This window comes from Plectropomus leopardus, chromosome 16 (assembly GCF_008729295.1).
Source record: "Plectropomus leopardus isolate mb chromosome 16, YSFRI_Pleo_2.0, whole genome shotgun sequence".
NCBI lineage: Eukaryota > Metazoa > Chordata > Actinopteri > Perciformes > Serranidae > Plectropomus > Plectropomus leopardus.
This window is the reverse complement of record NC_056478.1, coordinates 31,723,870-31,741,587: the sequence shown is the minus strand read 5'-3', so window position 1 is coordinate 31,741,587 and position 17,718 is coordinate 31,723,870. Positions and strand designations below refer to the sequence as shown.

At 37.6% G+C, this 17,718-nt stretch overlaps 1 protein-coding gene across 1 annotated transcript in view; it reads right to left on the bottom strand.

Annotated features, from left to right (window-relative positions):
* Window positions 1–1,479: 1,479 nt before the first annotated feature.
* Window positions 1,480–17,718, bottom strand: part of cnih3 (cornichon family AMPA receptor auxiliary protein 3) — a 91,525-nt gene continuing 75,286 nt past the window's right edge. The window contains exons 6-7 of the mRNA XM_042504002.1: window positions 2,181–2,324; window positions 1,480–1,507 (exon numbers count right to left, since the gene is read on the bottom strand). Of these exons, the coding sequence (XP_042359936.1) occupies window positions 1,480–1,507; window positions 2,181–2,324 (172 nt within the window). The remainder of the gene's footprint in view (window positions 1,508–2,180; window positions 2,325–17,718) is intronic.

Here is a 17,718-nt window from a genome sequence, read left to right as displayed (position 1 = left end):
GTTATCTTCCAAATCACTTCCTATTTACACAGACACCCACTCACATGCACACACTCTCTCTCTTTTTCGTTGTTTGTTAGTTTTTTTTTCCGCCCTAAGTGTATACACGTAATGTCATGTTTTCCACATAATGTTGTATTTGTCATGTCTTCACTTGTTCTGTAGTGTACCGCATCACTAAATAATAAAAAAAAAAGTTCCCCATTAAGTACCTCAGTCTTTTTTCAGATTGCCTAACCATTAAGTAATGAGTAACTACTTTATGACATTGGTAGTTATTCAAGAACCAACCATGAACTAATGAGTTCCTCCATCTCAGCCAGACTCAAGGGCAAGTTCCTCACTTGTTTTTCATTAGTGTCTTAGTAACTACGCTAAATAATGTGCAACTTGTTGTATAGTGTTACTAGAGCTGTTAAAGATCATTACGGCTGTCAGTGAGAAACAAAAAATGTGATACAAATATTGATTCAGAATACGTCCTTATGTGCCTGGGTTTAAGAAAACTCTGGCCATGAAGTGACATGTCATAGTCAATGCATTTAAAATAGAATTGTAAAAACACTGTGGACAAGCTTAAATAAAAATACAATATACTACTGCCCCTGCTGGACAAATATGTGGGGTTGTGGGTTTCAATTTTAAATGCATTTCTTTATGATAATATCAGTATTACAATAGCTGTAGCTGTGAGAAAAAAAAGGTGCTTATGTCGAGGAAATGAAGTCAGGTATATTGCAATTAAAAACAAAAGAAAACAAAACTTTTCCTTTAAATAATTCACATTATCTTGAAAAATATCTTAAAAAATCTTAGCATTACCAAGAAGCAGGAATCTACCACGTTGATTTTAGGATGTCAGGTGAACTGTGTGCCACCTTTGTTTTTTGTAATAAATACAAATAGAAATCAAAACGACACTCGCCACATTGGTCTGGGTGTTTCTTTTCTACCTGTGTGGAATTGCTGTCATAAACATATTAACAGCAGTACAACAAAGCGTGTGCTGCCTCCATCACTGCCATCCTTTCTCTAAAAGGGTGGAGCAGCTGTTTTGTTGAAATATCAACTCACAGCATTATCACACACATACAAGAACAACTCCATGTTACAGTTGCAACCCTTTTTGTGTAAAGGGATAATTTGTCTCTTTGCTTATGCTACCATGTCTACAATCTGTAACTGACATGGTTCCACAAAAATTTCAAGACCATTTCAAAGCTAAAATCTATATAGTCACAAAAGTCATTGCGTATTAATAGCAAACATACTCCTAATACAGAACAAGATCAACTGTGGTGGCTATATGGAAGACCATCAAAGTTTTTTTTTTTTAGAATAAATACTGCTACCACTGCTACTGCTACCGCTAATAACAATGATAATAACAATAATAATAATAATAATAATAATAATAAGGATAATAATAATAATAATAATAAGGATTGTACCTTTAAGTGTTTCCACTGATAAGACCTATTAGAGGGAAATATCCAGGTTCCACACACTGCAGCACCCACATGACACATGGAACAAGAATCCGGAGTGATTAATAAGCATTATTAGACAAGGACAGGAACATTGTGTAAATTATTATCATGTAGCAATACATCATTTCAGCAAAAAGATTAGTTAGACAAACCATCAAACACAGCCTAGGCAAAACACAAAAACAGAAAACACGGCACACCCTTAAAAACATGATCATATACAAAATTACCTTCATATGAGATCACAAACACATCATTTTAAACAACTTGCGTCAGTTTTACTCCTCTGCTATCTGCCTAAGCATTCTGGTAATGTTTATCAATGAAAAATAAAGAATCAAATTCTCCCAACATCACATGCATTAGCAGCAGTGGGCCTAATGTTAGACCTAGGTAATCTGACAGATCTATAGTATGTATAAAAACTTGCATGTGATTGCCAGAGAAATGGTTACTTTATTTAGTGATTTTCATCCCCCTCAGAGCTGAGAAATCAAACCAAGCTAAACAACAATGTACTACAGATTTGGAAATAAACATATGATTTCAGGGTTCATTTTTATAATGTAGTTTTACATGTTTCCCCTTTCCCTTCATAATCTGGTCTAAGTATATTTTGTCATCAAATATATGTGATCTCTTTAGATTACAATGCAATTATTATCCCCGAACTGAAAGCAACATGCTCACCAGTAGAGATAGTAGAAAAAGGAGAGGACGAAGAAGGACAGCTTGCACCAGGCCTCCTTTAGGCAGAATTTGAGCGTATCGCCATTCATCACAGATGCTGGGTCGTAGAGCAGCTCCTTAGTGTCCGTTGGAGAATGGAAGTACCTACCACAGAGGGCAAAGACCACATCGCGGGTAGTTGACCCGTTCGAGACCCAAGGGGGGAAGGGGAAGAAAGGAGGGACGGAGGGAGGCGGGGGACATGATGGGAGGAAATGGGGAAGGAGATAGTATGGAAAAAGATGGCATGATGAGTTAGGGGGACAGCATCATGCAGCAGACATGGGTGAAATAAGTAGCTGGATATGTGGAAACTGACTGTTTGTGAACAAGAGCTCTCTCAATTTGCTAAGTGATTTAAAAAAACTATATATATATATATATATATATATATATATATATATATACCCAAAAGAGCTTTATTCCAGTGTAGTGTTCTCAGCTCTGAAAAAAGGCCTTTGTACGCCAGGGGTGACGCAAATAAACGGCACAAAATTGCATTTAATTCGGACGCGAATTTTGAGGCCCCTGTCTATCACATGAGAGGCGATGTAACAAATAAATAAATTTCAATCCTAAAAAAAAATAACACGATGTGATGTGCTGATGTCCTGGTGCTTATTTTGCTTAATACCAAAAAACAAAATAAATGGGTTCATCCTGTTCTTGAAAAAAAAGAGAACTTGGTGAGTTGCACTGTTTGGTTCGGGAGCTGAAATTGTAGCACAGCAGCTTCAGGACCGACTTCAGGATGTCTGTTGGACATTTTGAAATACTGCTGCAGCAGCTTGCTCCAAGACAAGAGGCAGAGGAGCAATTTCAAAGAGCCTATTGAGCCTGAGCATCGATTAGCCTTATGTCTGAGGTAAGACCATACTTCGTTTTTAAATGTTTGTTTTGAGTAAAGTTTGTTCGTAAACAACTCCCATTGTACACATGGTGCATTTGGTTTATTTATATTATTGGAGAGGAGTTGAGTTTCCTCGATCTTTTACGAGGCTACGTAATATCATATTAAAGACAAAAACAACTTAGCACAGGCTAGAGACCCCACATGCTGTCTCTGAGGTCATTATCTTTATATTGTTTTCCCTTTTATCGTACAAAACTGGGTTTTGTGAAACAGAAACGATCAACCAGTCTGACATACTGATTGTTTTGAGCGTGACATTGCAATAACAAGCATTTTGATTGGTCGAATGTCTATTTGTCGGAAGCGGAACTTCGGAAAAATATCCTAGATCCAAAAAATAAAAGCTCATGTGAAAGCTGGCATTGAGTGGCTACAGGAATGCAAAAAAATTAATTACATGCATTTTAATTGCACGGGGAAAAAAACGCGTCTGGTTTGCAGTGGCCTCGAATACAGGCTGCTCAGTGTCAACTACACTGTTTTTACCATTTCATTGTCTATGGAGAACTAACACACTTTATACCATATGACATCCCAAATATGAGTTGCAGTACTCTAGCTTTTGGATTTGGGATAAGGATCTGTATAAGTATGTTTGGACTCTAACATGTTTGAATTTTGAAAATGGGCATTGTTCTCCTTTAAGTTTCGCAGACCTAGCATCTGTATAGTTAGTAAGGATCCAAATAGGGTTTGATTTAAATATAAAATAATTTACATATCTATGTGTGATTTGGTTGCATGGCTTTTACTACACAAACCGTAGAAAGGGAAATCTGATTTTTATCCAGTAACATTTTGAAGTTAATTTTGTTATTTCACAGATGTTGGTCGTCTGCACCAAGGCACCAAAGTAAGAAGCATTATTCCATGAAAGAAGAGGACGAAGAATAAAGCAGACGATGGAAATTGTGAATTGCAACTAAGATTTTAGGGTTGTTGTTGTTTTTGGGGTTTTTTTTTTAAACCATTAAAGTCAAAATGTAGACATCAGTGGCATCATGGAAATGACTCTGGATAACAGATGAAAAAATAATTCAATATTTTCCCCATAAGTTTCCATATTAAATACTGTGAGCGAAGACTACTAGCCACACATAGCTTAAGCCTCAGTTTTTAAGCACCATTATCCTGTATGCAGCCACCAAGAGCATATTTAAGAATCTTTTTACAGGGTTATTTTTTAAATAAGTTAGCTAGAAATGAAGTTTTTGAACAGCCAACACACAGAGTTATATTTAATCAGCAAACCAGAGCTACTAAAAATCAGTTTAGCCAGCAAAAGTGATGGCCACCAGCTAGAGGTGAGATGCCAACTTTGTCAACCTCAGTGAGAAATAAAAGCCTCCTCTCTCCTCTCTTGCTAAAGTGGAAAGCTTGACAGGTGCAGCAGTAAAAAATAACCTCTTATCCCCTTATTTTCTGTAAGGAGCGAGTGGTTTTACTCATCTTGTGGAAAAAAATGTTAAAGTTCCCAATAAGATAAACAAAACTTTGGTTAACTGTTTCACTGGATATTCAATTAAAGGCCTATATTTTCATCCAGGTCAGTTATTAAAAAATTAAAATTAGTCTCGAAAATACTTTTTATCTAAAATTAAATTAAATTACTGCCAATTATGCTCTTAGCATAATCAATGTTTGTGAACATACATAAACAGCTATATTTTTTAAGCTGTACAAAATAAAGATGTGCAATGTCACCAACATAGTAAACATGGTAGTAATTAATAATAAAGTGGGTTTGGGGAAGTTTGGGATATTTCCTGGAGCTTTTACATTCCATTTAGACTTATCTTCTTGGGGCTGTTAGACTTACGAAACACGATAAGAGATATGTCACAAAGAAAATGAGTACTCAGAGAGAGTCACTTTAAGAAAACGTGAAAAGGAAATCTCAACTACTGCCTTTCGCTTTAAGAGAGGGCTGATTATGTACTGAGACATGAGCGTCACATTTAATGGGGGAATTTGTATGGAGTTAGAATGATCTCAGAATGAAGGAATACACACAGAAAGATTCACAAATGCATTTTGGGATTTATATATGTAAATGACTCTTGACACAAAAATATTTTTCAATGCGCACAAAAATATTTTTTGTTCTATGTAAATGCAAAAAGAATCCACATATAGCCTAAATTAATAAGGTTCACAAATGTACCTTCTGATGCACACACAAATATGTCTCGTTTTAAATATATACAATGGAAATCCACAAATATATGTATTTAAAATAATTTGCAATTTCAAGTCGAACAGTTGTCTGACTTTTCCAGCAGCCTTCAGTCTGTACAGGAAGTCGCCGAAGCACCTACTTCCTGTTAGATTGGATTCCTATTCATTCAGATTTGATCATATCCGTTCATCAGTCTGTTTACAGTCTCCAATTATTGTATTGATGGACAATGTAAACATTTAAAATATTATACAGGCGATCTGTGATTTCTGTTCATGTCTTCATTGACATGAATTCTAATTTATATCAGCATCATATCATTTTGCTGCTGGATATAAATCTGCTGAGAGATTCACCCTCAAACTACATCAATAAATCCAAACCATCATAACAGCTCTCAGATCAGTCAAACAGCCTATCAGGGCTTCACATCTCTGCACGTTATTTTAAGAATCCTCACATCCTACTTACACTACTGACCACACTACTACTTCCTTCTTCAAAATAATTAAAATACTATACAACAGATTCTGTATAGTTTATGGTGAATGTATTTAGTCTTTGTGACTGCAGAACATGTACTGTACTGTTAACAGAAAAACCTTCAAATAAGACAAATTGATTCCAAATCTCTGAAATTCAACAAAAATAAAAAGTTTATCTGACATGTCATATTGGTGAGTCAACGCCTGAACCAATCAGCTGTTGACGGCCAGGCGTAAGCAGCGGGCGGAGAGCAACACCTGGATCTAAAATCTGAGGCTGCCTCGAAATTGCAAGATGATTGCAGTCCTCTTTTGCATGACGTCAAAGCAAGTTGGGCTCGGGGCGGACACAAATCTAACCAGCAGGCATTGCTCTTCGATCACTGGTGATCGGTTCTGTGCAGAACTAGGTAGGCTTGAACCGACCTATGGCAGAGCTCAACCAATCAGAGCTGGGGAGAGTTTTTACGCAGCGTCAATCACTGCTCGTGCACACCCTCCCTTGCGCATGCTAAGTCAAGCTCATTACCGTCAGTGCGTGGCCTTGAGAGGAAAATCATCGATACAGTAAAAAAAAACAAGAAATATTTGTGTGTGCATCAGAAATACATTTGTGAACCTTATTAATGTGGATTCTTTTTTGTATTTATATCGAACAAAAAGCATTTTTATGTACACTGAAAAATATTTGTATGTAAAAAGTCATTTATATATAGATCGCAAAGTGCATTTGTGAATCCTTTTTTGTGCATTTATTTAAATTGAGATCATTCTAACTCCATAAAGTTGCTTGTAATTGACCCCAGAGCTGACACCAACAAACAGGATTTCGTAACAATGGCGAATTGTATAACAATGTAACAGACCAGTTGCATTAATGTAGTTGGCTGTTTGTTTCAGTCATTTAGTCCCAGAGCCCATCAGGATTTCACTTCTTTAAACATTCAAATTCGGTTTTGCAGGGTTTCATGGGAAATATAATTCAACAAGGAGGCTGCCATCATAATGCATGTGGTCTGCTCAGCCATAAAGTGGCTGATGGATAGTGTATGCATGGCCGTACTGTATTCTAATTAACGTACATTGGTTGCTCACAACTGTTAAATGATCAACATTTGGTTGTCATAAACAAATTACAATGTACACAGACTTTACCTTCGGTCAATCGATGACTCATGCATGTATGAAGTCGTCAATAATGCATCTGAAAATGAATCTTGATGAATTCTGGGTGTGGGGGTTTTTGACATTGAATGTAATCCCCATGTATTTCTACAAAAGATACATGCACAAATGACTGATGATGAGGTAAACAGGGGTAGATCATCGTTTTAAAATTAGCTAATAAAATGTTGTAAACAGCATTTGTTTAAAAATAAAGCAATACAAAAGAGCAATGTACACATTTTGTTAAATAACAGAGATTACTGCTTTTTGTCATAGACATATAGATATTCTCAGTATGGACCAATCTGTCTCTCTCTCTCTCTCACACACACACACACACACACACACACACACACACACAGACTTTGGAAAGGTTTCAGCTGACAGTCAAAACATTTTAAGAAACTACTGCACTAAAAGCCAACTGTTTTTGGAATATCCTTCCACACCGTTATACGAACACACATGCATACACACATACACAGTCATATTCCAAGAGCTTTCAGACTGGCAAAAAACATTTTTTTCAATAAACAAGGAAATATCCTCTGCGCATGGACAAGTCAGTTACATCAATGGAGACTGCTGAGGTCTGGCACATAGTCCGTCTGCATGTCACTCAGTCATTCTCTGAGCCTCTTTGTATTAGGTGATGCAGACCTTGCAGGACCCCAACTTGATTATCTAAAGGATATAATCATATATTTTTCAGGTCTGTCTATATACACTAAAATACCCAGTGAAACAGCTTTCGCTTGCTGCAATTGCGCTAGTTTATGCTGGCCATTAAAAGAACCATCTCTAAGGTTTTTCAGTTTAAGATTCCCGTGGCCACAATGGCTTGTTACGCACCGTCTCATCTTGTTGTGCTGCAGTAAACACAGTTGTTTCATCAGAAAGGAGCTTATGTGCATCGAGGAAACAGCTTCAGCAGAATTATTTTGCAGCTTCTCCACTTTTCAGTGGAATTACTGGATACTCTGGTCAAAGCAGTGAAATGCTAAAGGAGACGGAAATGCGGCGGTGTGCTTGTGAGCCTTCGCAGATACATACTCTCCGCTGATATTTCTCTCTAACGTCAATTCGTTGTGCAACAAAATGGACGAACAAGACTTTTCTTCATCAGGGATCTGTTTTTACATCAACAGTGGCTGATGTCAAGTCAAGTCAGTTTCATTTATAAAGCCCATTATCACAAATCACAATTTGCCTCAGAGGGCTTTACAGCATACGACATCCCTCTGTCCTTAGACCCTCACAGGGTTGAAAGAAAAACTCCCCCCAAGACCCCCTATAACAGGGGGGAAAAAGGTAGAAACCTCAGGAAGAGCGACTGAGGAGAAATCCCTCTTCCAGGACGGACAGACATGCAATAGATGTCGTAAAGAACAGTTAAATTACAGTAGATGATAAAATTATATATATGAAAGATAGATAGAGAGAAAGAGAAAGAGAGGGGGGAAGAGAGAGGGAGATTATGTTATTATGTGACAGTGGTCCAGCAGCACTGTTCCCCTGATCTGGAATCTTATTTCATCATCTGCAAACCTTTCTACTCCTCCTGTGAGTGCGCTTTATTTATTGTGGTCGGAGTCTATATTCCACCGCACACCAGCGTACAGGAGGCACAGCAAACACATGTCAACCAGATACTGGGTGGAGCTGACAAACCGGCACGCCATAGTTAAGGTCCTTGGCAACTTGAACAAAGGTAACCTCAACCATGAACTCCCTAAATACAGAGTTTAATAAATACCAAACCAGTGGTGCCTATGGTTGCTACCTTCAGGGTGGAAAATTAGGGACACCTCGCGGCCCCATAACCCCTCCATAACCATGGCAACATTGCGGTTGGGTGACGGGCCTGTTATTCAGATTCAGTCTCTCTTCTGATTTAATATTTCTTCGCAATGTTGCGTCTGGTTTTATCACCCTCATGTCTTTCCGAGCATGTGAAAACATAGTGTAAGACTTAGAGTAGGGTGTGTATAGAAATATGGGACAAATTGTATCACATTTTACCTTTACATACGGGATGGGTGGAAACCCTAGTGGTGCCTGTCAGGCTGTCTCATACGCTGCACTGGAACACTTGTCATGGTCCTCCTGGTTCCTGCATACAGGCAGATATTACAGCTTTGTAAAGCTGCTGTGAGGAACAAAGAAGTGGATCAGTAAAGCTGTGGAGAATCTCCAAGTGTGCTTGGAGTGCACAGACTGGGATGTTAAGAGGTCTGCTTCCAACAGCCTGGATGAGTACACAGAGGCTGCGATGTCACAGTTAAACTCAGACTGCTAAGGTTGCAAAAGGAGTGGGGACAGGGACGGGTTTGTATAGACAAAAATTGTCCTTTAGACATATATTGACCTTGATTGCCTTATATAAACCTTTGATTTGACCTGAAGTTAATTTATATAAGCCTTTGTAAGAAGAAGTTTCATTTGTGTGTGAAGAAACTTGCTGTTGCTTTGAAGAGGAGAAATGGTCCTTGATTCTCCCTGATTCTCCTAACACTGTGAAAAGTGAAATTTAAATTGAAATTATAAATATGTAACCAAATGTGATCTTTGTGGTCAGACTCACTCAGTACACTCTCTGAGTGCTGTTCTTTCAGCTAAAATCGATTGACTCTTTCCTCTTTTTTATTCTCTTTTATGACTTCAATAAAATATACGAAAAACAGGTGCATTTGTTAAATCATTTATTTGTTCACTTATCTGAACAGAAATCCACCACAGGGTTTAAAGAAGCAAAGTGCAGGTTTAGCAAGGTGGTGAGAAAAGCTCAGAGACTGTAATGAGAAACTTCAACATCAGTTCTCTGTCTGCAAGGAGCTTAGACAAACCACCCCCACTGTCATCCTCACACCCAAAAAAACAAGGATCATCACTTCGACCTCTGTGGTTATGAAGTCCTTTTAGAGTCATGTTCCATCATTTCTATCATTTCCTCTGCTGAGAAGGTGATTGGCTGCTATCTGCCATCCCTCCAGGACCTCTATGCCTCTAGGACCCTGAAACAGGCAAGAAAGACTGTGGCTGATCCCTCCCACCCTGCACACAAACTCTTTAAAACACAGCTTCTTCTCTTCTTTTCCATATTTTTGTTCTTGACTGTTGCAGAACGTTACCTTTATTTTTATTTCCTCCTAATATGTTTGTTGTATGTTTAGCTCTTTCCCTGCCATTGACAAGATTTTCCGTCAATCTGTGTTTTCACAGTTATAGCGTAGGGGACATTGTTACGGATGTTGTGCAACAAAACATTTCCATGTCCAAAAACAAAGATGATCTCAGGTCCCAGGGAGACTGGAGGAGAGGACTATTAACGTACCAACTTTATTGCTATTTAGCGTCTTTTCTGACCCTCTCAGCAGCGTAATATTGAAAGCAACAAGAGACAGATTTAGCAACTTATTTAGATCATCAGGGAACAAGGAGGAAATATATTGTCATATATTCCCATGCCCACTCTTCAAAGTAACCGCAAAAGACCAGCGTCAGGCCAAGGAAACGCTGTTTGTGGTGTAAGTGAGTTTCCAGCCCAGTTATATTGAAAGAATAAAGTGATATCTGATGTTTGATTACCTCCAACTTGCCTCACAACAAGCAGTACAATATGCAATTTGCAACAAAGCTGTTATTTAGGGACTGTTCTGTAGCTGTGTTGCTTACTTTCAGCATTATTTTTGTACAGTTCAAAAGAACAGAAGTTAATAAAAGGAAAAAAAAATGTAAAAACGAAATTGATTTTGCTCTTGAAATGACTGTCTTTCACAAAAGTGCCATTTTCTCAGCTTTTTGTCTGAAATGGCGTTTTTGATAAAAATACACAAATTCAGATGTTAATAAAAAAATGAATGGAAGAAGATAGAATAAAATAGTTTGTTAGATCTGTTCGTTATCTTGATGTTTTCATTGTTTATTTATCCAAAACACAAATTACTCTGGGCGGGGACAGAGTTTATGTATGTTTAAAGTATGCATCAAGGACCAAAGCAAATTACTTGTAAATGAAAAGCTTATTTGGTGAGAAAGGACACAAAGTACCATCTTTTAATGGTTTTCATCTACCAACATCTAAGGTTATATTACCCTACCTTCCAATGTTTCCCTGACAGTCTCAGCTGTCATCCACTTAAAGAGTCAGTTCACCGGAAAAACACACAAGCTTGCAATGATAGTTTTGGTTTTATATGCAGAGGTTCTGAAATATTCTCTCTAAATTTGTATTGACCCCCAGTGGCATTATAAATGTCCATTTGGATTAGGAGTTTTCAAAGTCTGACACTGCGGGCCCCCGCTCAGACAAAAGTGAAACATCTGCATTGCCATAAAAAGGGGTTTCTGAGGAAAGTTAACAGAACGTATTATGTTGCTAGGGATTCAATGAGTTATTCTTGGGCTACAAATTGAGCCCCTGTAATTTCAATATATATTTGGCAGAATGGCACCAATAAAAGTATGCAGAAATAACTGTTATCAATTCCTGTTTACATTGTACTCACAGAATGCATTTAAACTCAATATACTGACAATTCTCAGCTGCTGCTGGTCCTATTGCTTACTGCGTTAGTGAGCAAGCCATCGTCACAAGTCCAAACTACATTTACCAACTTCTAGTATATGCATTTATCTCTTTCACCTCATGCAGTAGTCCCTTTAAAACTCCTCCTTGCTCCCCTGTTATGCACAACAGACCTAACTGGCTCAGTGGAAATACTTTATAATGAACAAATAGTCCCTTTAAAACTGTGAACTTAGTAACAAGAATATTGTTTCTGGAAAAACACATTTTAATGTAATTTCTGTTTCAAGAACCACAAGTAAGGCAAAAAAAGATGGATATCGGAATCAGAAATACTTCATTGATCCCCTGTGGAAAAACACATATGCATAACCAAACAGCACTGGAGTTATGTGAGAAAGCCTGAGAGCGCCTCATAAGTCCAAAAACCATCATGCCATAACATTTTGAGAGAGTCCTTGAAGTGCTGGTGTTCCTGGCAACAGGATTCTTCAACACAAGTTTATACAGGCAAATTACTCAAGCTTTGCCACTAGCATTGTTTTCAGCCTGGCCTCTGTAAACTGTGCTGAGCACCACATGAACATGTGGACTCATAAACAAACGGCTTTCATACACACATATATATTATTGCACCACTGTCCTACCCCCTGCCACTCCCTCCTTCATTTTCTGCCTGCCCCGTCCCTGTCTTATACCCTCTTTCTCTTCTTTCCCTTGTCTCCTTATCTCTCAGCTGTGCGGGAAGCAGCATCTGTAGCCCGTGGGCATCTGGCACAGTCTCCAATTAATGAGACAGCAAGATGTTTTTTCTATCTTTGGCTCTCCTCTCCTCTCAGTCCATAACTTCAGCCATCTGAGCACATGAGCTTAAACCCAATCAGACCGCCATCTACATCTAACCTGCACCAGCGGGAAGAACAGCAAAGATAAAAACTCACAAAGAAGCAGCAGCAAAGAAAATCTTAAGAGCACTGACTGGTGACCCATTTTTCAGACATTGCTCTCACTAGCTTTAGATGTGTTAAAACACAGATATACTTGCTTTGAAATGTGCCTTTTCTTCAGAACAGTGATTGCTTACATCCCCAGAAATTAACCCTAGATAATCGCTTGGTGCAATTAAACAAACACTACAGTAGGTGGAGCTGTAACGAACAATTCTAAAGTCACCAATTAACCTGCATGTCTTTGGACTGCATAGGAGGCCAGAGAAATCTCATGCTGCCGCATTCTATCCCCCCTCCCATAACACACACACACACACACACACATACATGCGAACATGAATAATAGGGGACTATATTTCTTTACTATCCAAGAGGGAACCTTTATTAGCAGTCATTTTAAAAATACAAAACTAGAATTGAAAATGTACTTTTGAGCTTCTTTCACAATATTACTGCAAATGTGATTTTTATAATTTTTTAAAGAAATTGCCAAGACCTGAAGCCTTGAGCGACGTCTGCCTATCAAAGAGGGGACCTCCACATACTGCAGTCAAACTGGTTTATCCTGGTTCTCTCACCTATTGAGTGCTTCTTTTCCACTAAAACTTCATTTGTATCTTTAAAAATGGGTATGTAAACTTTATTGCTTGCAATATATCAACATTTTTTGTGATAATAAATATTATAGAAATAATACTTGCCAAAGCAAAGTATACCTTTTAAAGAAGGCTCCCATCATCCTGTGAATTCAGTTTTATCTTACTTAATATTTACTGTTAATAATTTATTGTTGTCTTTGCTGTATATATGTACACACACACACACACACACACACACACTAACAAACAAGCAAGGTTCTCCAACAGAACAGCTGTCATTACGCGTGACCATTATGCACAGAGGTGGCTATTAATAGCGCCCTTACCACTAATTCATCACATCTACGTTTAAACAATCTTCAAGGTCAGATCACAGTAATAACACAGTGTGTCTTAAAAAATTATAACACAATCAGTGACAAACAAGGTTTAACTTTGAAGTTGCATCTCTCACTGTATATTTCCTTCAACTAGAGGCATCTTTATGACACTGCATTGTTCATACTCTACCATGAACTTTAACCAACATCTAAGGTTATATTACCCTACCTTCCAATGTTTCCCTGACAGTCTCAGCTGACATCCACTTAAAGAGTCAGTTCACCCAAAAAGCACACAAGCTTGCAATGATAGTTTTGGTTTTATATGCAGAGGTTCTGAAATATTCTCTCTAAATTTGTATTGACCCCCAGTGGCATTATAAATGCCCATTTGGATTAGGAGTTTTCAAAGTCTGACACTGCGGGCCCCCGCTCAAACAAAAGTGAAACATCTGCATTGCCATAAATAAGAGTTTCTGAGGAAAGTTAACAGAACATATTATGTTGCTAGGGATTCAATGAGTTATTCTTGGGCTACAAATTGAGCCCCTGTATTTTCAATATATATTTGGCAGAATGGTACCAATAAAAGTATGCAGAAGTAACTGTTGTCAATTCCTGTTTACATTGTACTCACAGAATGCATTTAAACTCAATATACTGACAATTCTCAGCTGCTGCTGATCCTATTGCTTACTGCGTTAGTGAGCAAGCCATCATCACAAGTCCAAACTACATTAACCAACTTCTAGTATATACATTTATCATATGCATTTATTATTTATTTCATGTGCACTTATCATTTCATCTGCAGCTGCCTCAGTTACACCACGTTTACGCTGGTCTGAGGTAGGCCTATGTCTACTGGTGAAAAACTGGTCATAGCTTCAAGTGAAATTTTTTACCTCCAGTTCCTTTAATTGTGCCATAACATGTATAGCAAAAGCGGTAACTTAAAGAATTGACATAGTAGAGTACAGATTACAGTAGTCTAATATCAAGTAACATGATTGTGTTCCCAGACATTTAATACTGATTTTAGTTTTATGCTTTCTAATAAACCTTGTACTGGGTTACTGGTTCCCAGCCCGTGTAACTGAATTATATTTAATTAAAACAGTTGTAACAAGAGTTATCAGAAAGTACTGTTTAGTCTCTTCAGTTGTGCTTACTTAAAATGAATGCAGTGAATTTAAGTTAAAGTGTGTTGCTGATGTTTCCAGTTAAAACTTTCAATAAGTTTCAATAAGGTCTTAAAAGGTTTAACTTCTGAATTCCTGTATATAGCCTACCCTGTCTTGCTTCTTCCAAACATAACTCATGGTTTAACATTTTCCATTTTTTTTTAACATTTTCCATGTTAAAAAATAAAAAAAGTTGATAACAAAAAAACAAAAAAATTGACCATCAAATCCTACTCGAACATTTATTGGCCTGAAAGGAACAGCACTAAACTAGTTTAAATCATATTTTTCAGATCAGTTTTATTTCGCTTGTGAGCATGCTACAAAGCAACTAGCAAAAGTGTGGACGTAATAACTGTCCAAACTTTAACAGAAGTGCAGAAGCAGAAGTGCTAATGATATGCACAGGCCTCGACAGCAATGTGTCTCAGCTGTCTACTTACGTTCAGATCACTGACACACATGCTAGTACTAGGTCTAAACAGACTCTGAGAGTCAGTCTTGTGATAACCTGGTGACCTGTCCAGGGTGTACCACACCCATAGTGGGTTAAACTCTTACAGCTTACTGCATTGAACATTAGCACTGAGCGTAAATGTGTTGTCATTCAATATGGATATAATTCCTGGGAATGCTGGAAAATCCACCCACTTCAACACTAAACATTTGAGTGTTGGCAAAAAAGAAGTGCATGAGGCACCTTATCGTCTTCTACAATATGAGTTACCTTTATATGATTTTCAGTCTGAACTTATTCAATCCTTATCTAATTTTTAACTATCAACACAAACTCAAACCTAAACCAAAACCAAGAAGATACTTTTTTGAAAGCAAAGACATCTATCTAGGATCTGATCTAGGATGACACACACACACACACACACCTACAACTACATGCACACACAGACACACACAAATACATGTTCTTGCTACCTGATTGGGACCTCCAACTTAGTTTTAACTCTGAACATTTTTTCTGGGCTCTGGGATCCCAAAAAAATGCATTTGAGTACCAGAATTTCTAATCTTTTTTTGGCTTCATTTTTTTTCTCCAGTTTTTCTATTTTGGTGGGGATGCACCCATTGTGTCTTACTACAAGCCACCACCAGGGGTCACTATCACAAATTTGTCAAAACAGTATAAACACAATAGTAGTATAATACAAGAGTATAATACATTTACAAGCCTGTTTAAGTTTAGCAATATAGGAGAGCTTTCTAAAGGAGAATTGTGCCTTTATAATTTCAAAGTATTAGTTGTTTTTTTTATTTTACATTTCTATGTTCAATAAATTTACACACTGTAAATGAAAACTTCAAAATAAAGCACTTGATTCCAGTGTCACAGCACTGAAATATACAGTATTACCTGTGTTGCTTTTAACATTAATAACTACACTGTTTATCAGCCTTCAAACAATCTGCTGTAGAGGCCAACAGGCCTACTACCACATTGAATTTAACCCTTCTTCATTTAGCCTTCATATATCACTTAAAAAGTGTTTACCTTGCCAATATTTGGTATCATCTTTTCAGGATATCACCTCCTATATGCCCTGACTATTACTTTTTCACTTTGACATACTGTAGCAGCATAATGAACCCCAAAACTCACAAAAAACATAAAATCGGATTTTATAAATAATATTTTTTTCACTGTAAAAAATAAAAACATGTTCAATGAAGCATTTTAAAACTTGAAAATATAAGAACAGATTCCAAATATAAAAATACAATGGCAGAATTATGAAGAAAACAAGCTATATACATCAATTTACAACAAAAAGCTGGTGATTATAGACATTTTTTTCCTTTTTAGCTACACAATTCTTCATAACATTTTATCTACACATTTACAACACAGAGCAATAAAGCAGCTATTTACATACAGCAGCTGTAATCACAGGCGCTTCTTTCTTTTTACCAATAAATCCTTCAAACATTTTATGTACAAATTCAAAACAGAGATCTGCATTGCAGTCCTTGGAAGAGATTCCTAAACAGCACAAAAGTAACATTAAAAAATATATGATATAAAACTATATACTACCATTTACATTAGGTGCAGATGGCCAAAGACTTTTTTTTTTTTAACTGTGCCACTGCTCAAAACAGCTTCTGTTTGCCTCTTCGGTCCACTCCACACAGCTGAGACACCATTTCCACCATCAAGATCTTATGACTCGTGCTGCACCTGCTGGGTGTTGCTAATGTCACAGTGCAGGATGTAGGCATTTGTCGTTGCAATGTCAACAAAATGCAGAAAGAGGGTGCAATACCAGTGGGCAGTTTTGCGGTGAGTGGAGTAATATTGGATCAGCTGATCCGATCGGTTAACACCACCCATGTTTTTGTTGTATGCAGGGACAGGGGTGGAGCAGGGGATTTCTTTTACTGCCCACTTTCCATCTCTTTCCTTCAATCTTCTCTGAATCGCCTCACCAGAAAATGTTGGATGGACTGCTGACAGCAGTGACATCTCCCGCATATCCATCCACTTACAAAAATCAGGGCACCTTCTCTGATCCACCTCACTGTGCCACATGCAGATCTTCTGGTGAGCGCATTTTCTCTTCCACCGGGACATCGTTTCCTGTTGTCTCTGTATGTGCCGCAGGCTCCAAACTTAGAAATTGTCCATGTAAATGTGGTATCCTGTCCCCAGCTATGCTGGCTGGATGAGATCCATCACAGCATCATAAGACAGTCAATGAACACCTTCATATATTCTGGACCTTTCTTTTCTTACTCTTGCGCTGTTAGACATCTTCTGCACAACTGTCACTTTCTGTTTCCTTAGCTGATTCAGGAACATACTCATCCATGCTGATATCAGAACTTGATAGAGTAAGGTCTGTTGTTTATCCAAGCATTTGTGTTTTTGTTTTTACAAATCTGAATTGTGACGTACGTTGAAAACATCAGAAATGTAAAGACAAAAGAATTTGTTACAACGAAAAAAGTCTCCAAGTGTCTAAGATGGAGCTGTGGTGTAGCATAGATGTAGGTGAGTTGAGTGCATACAACTTAACCGCTATGCTACATTACTTTATATATTAAATTTTTATCTTTACTACTGACATGAATTTCAAATGGACATCTTATTATCAGTATGAACTGTAAACGGAGTACGTAACAGATCTATCACTCGTATTTCTCGACTCAAGACATTTA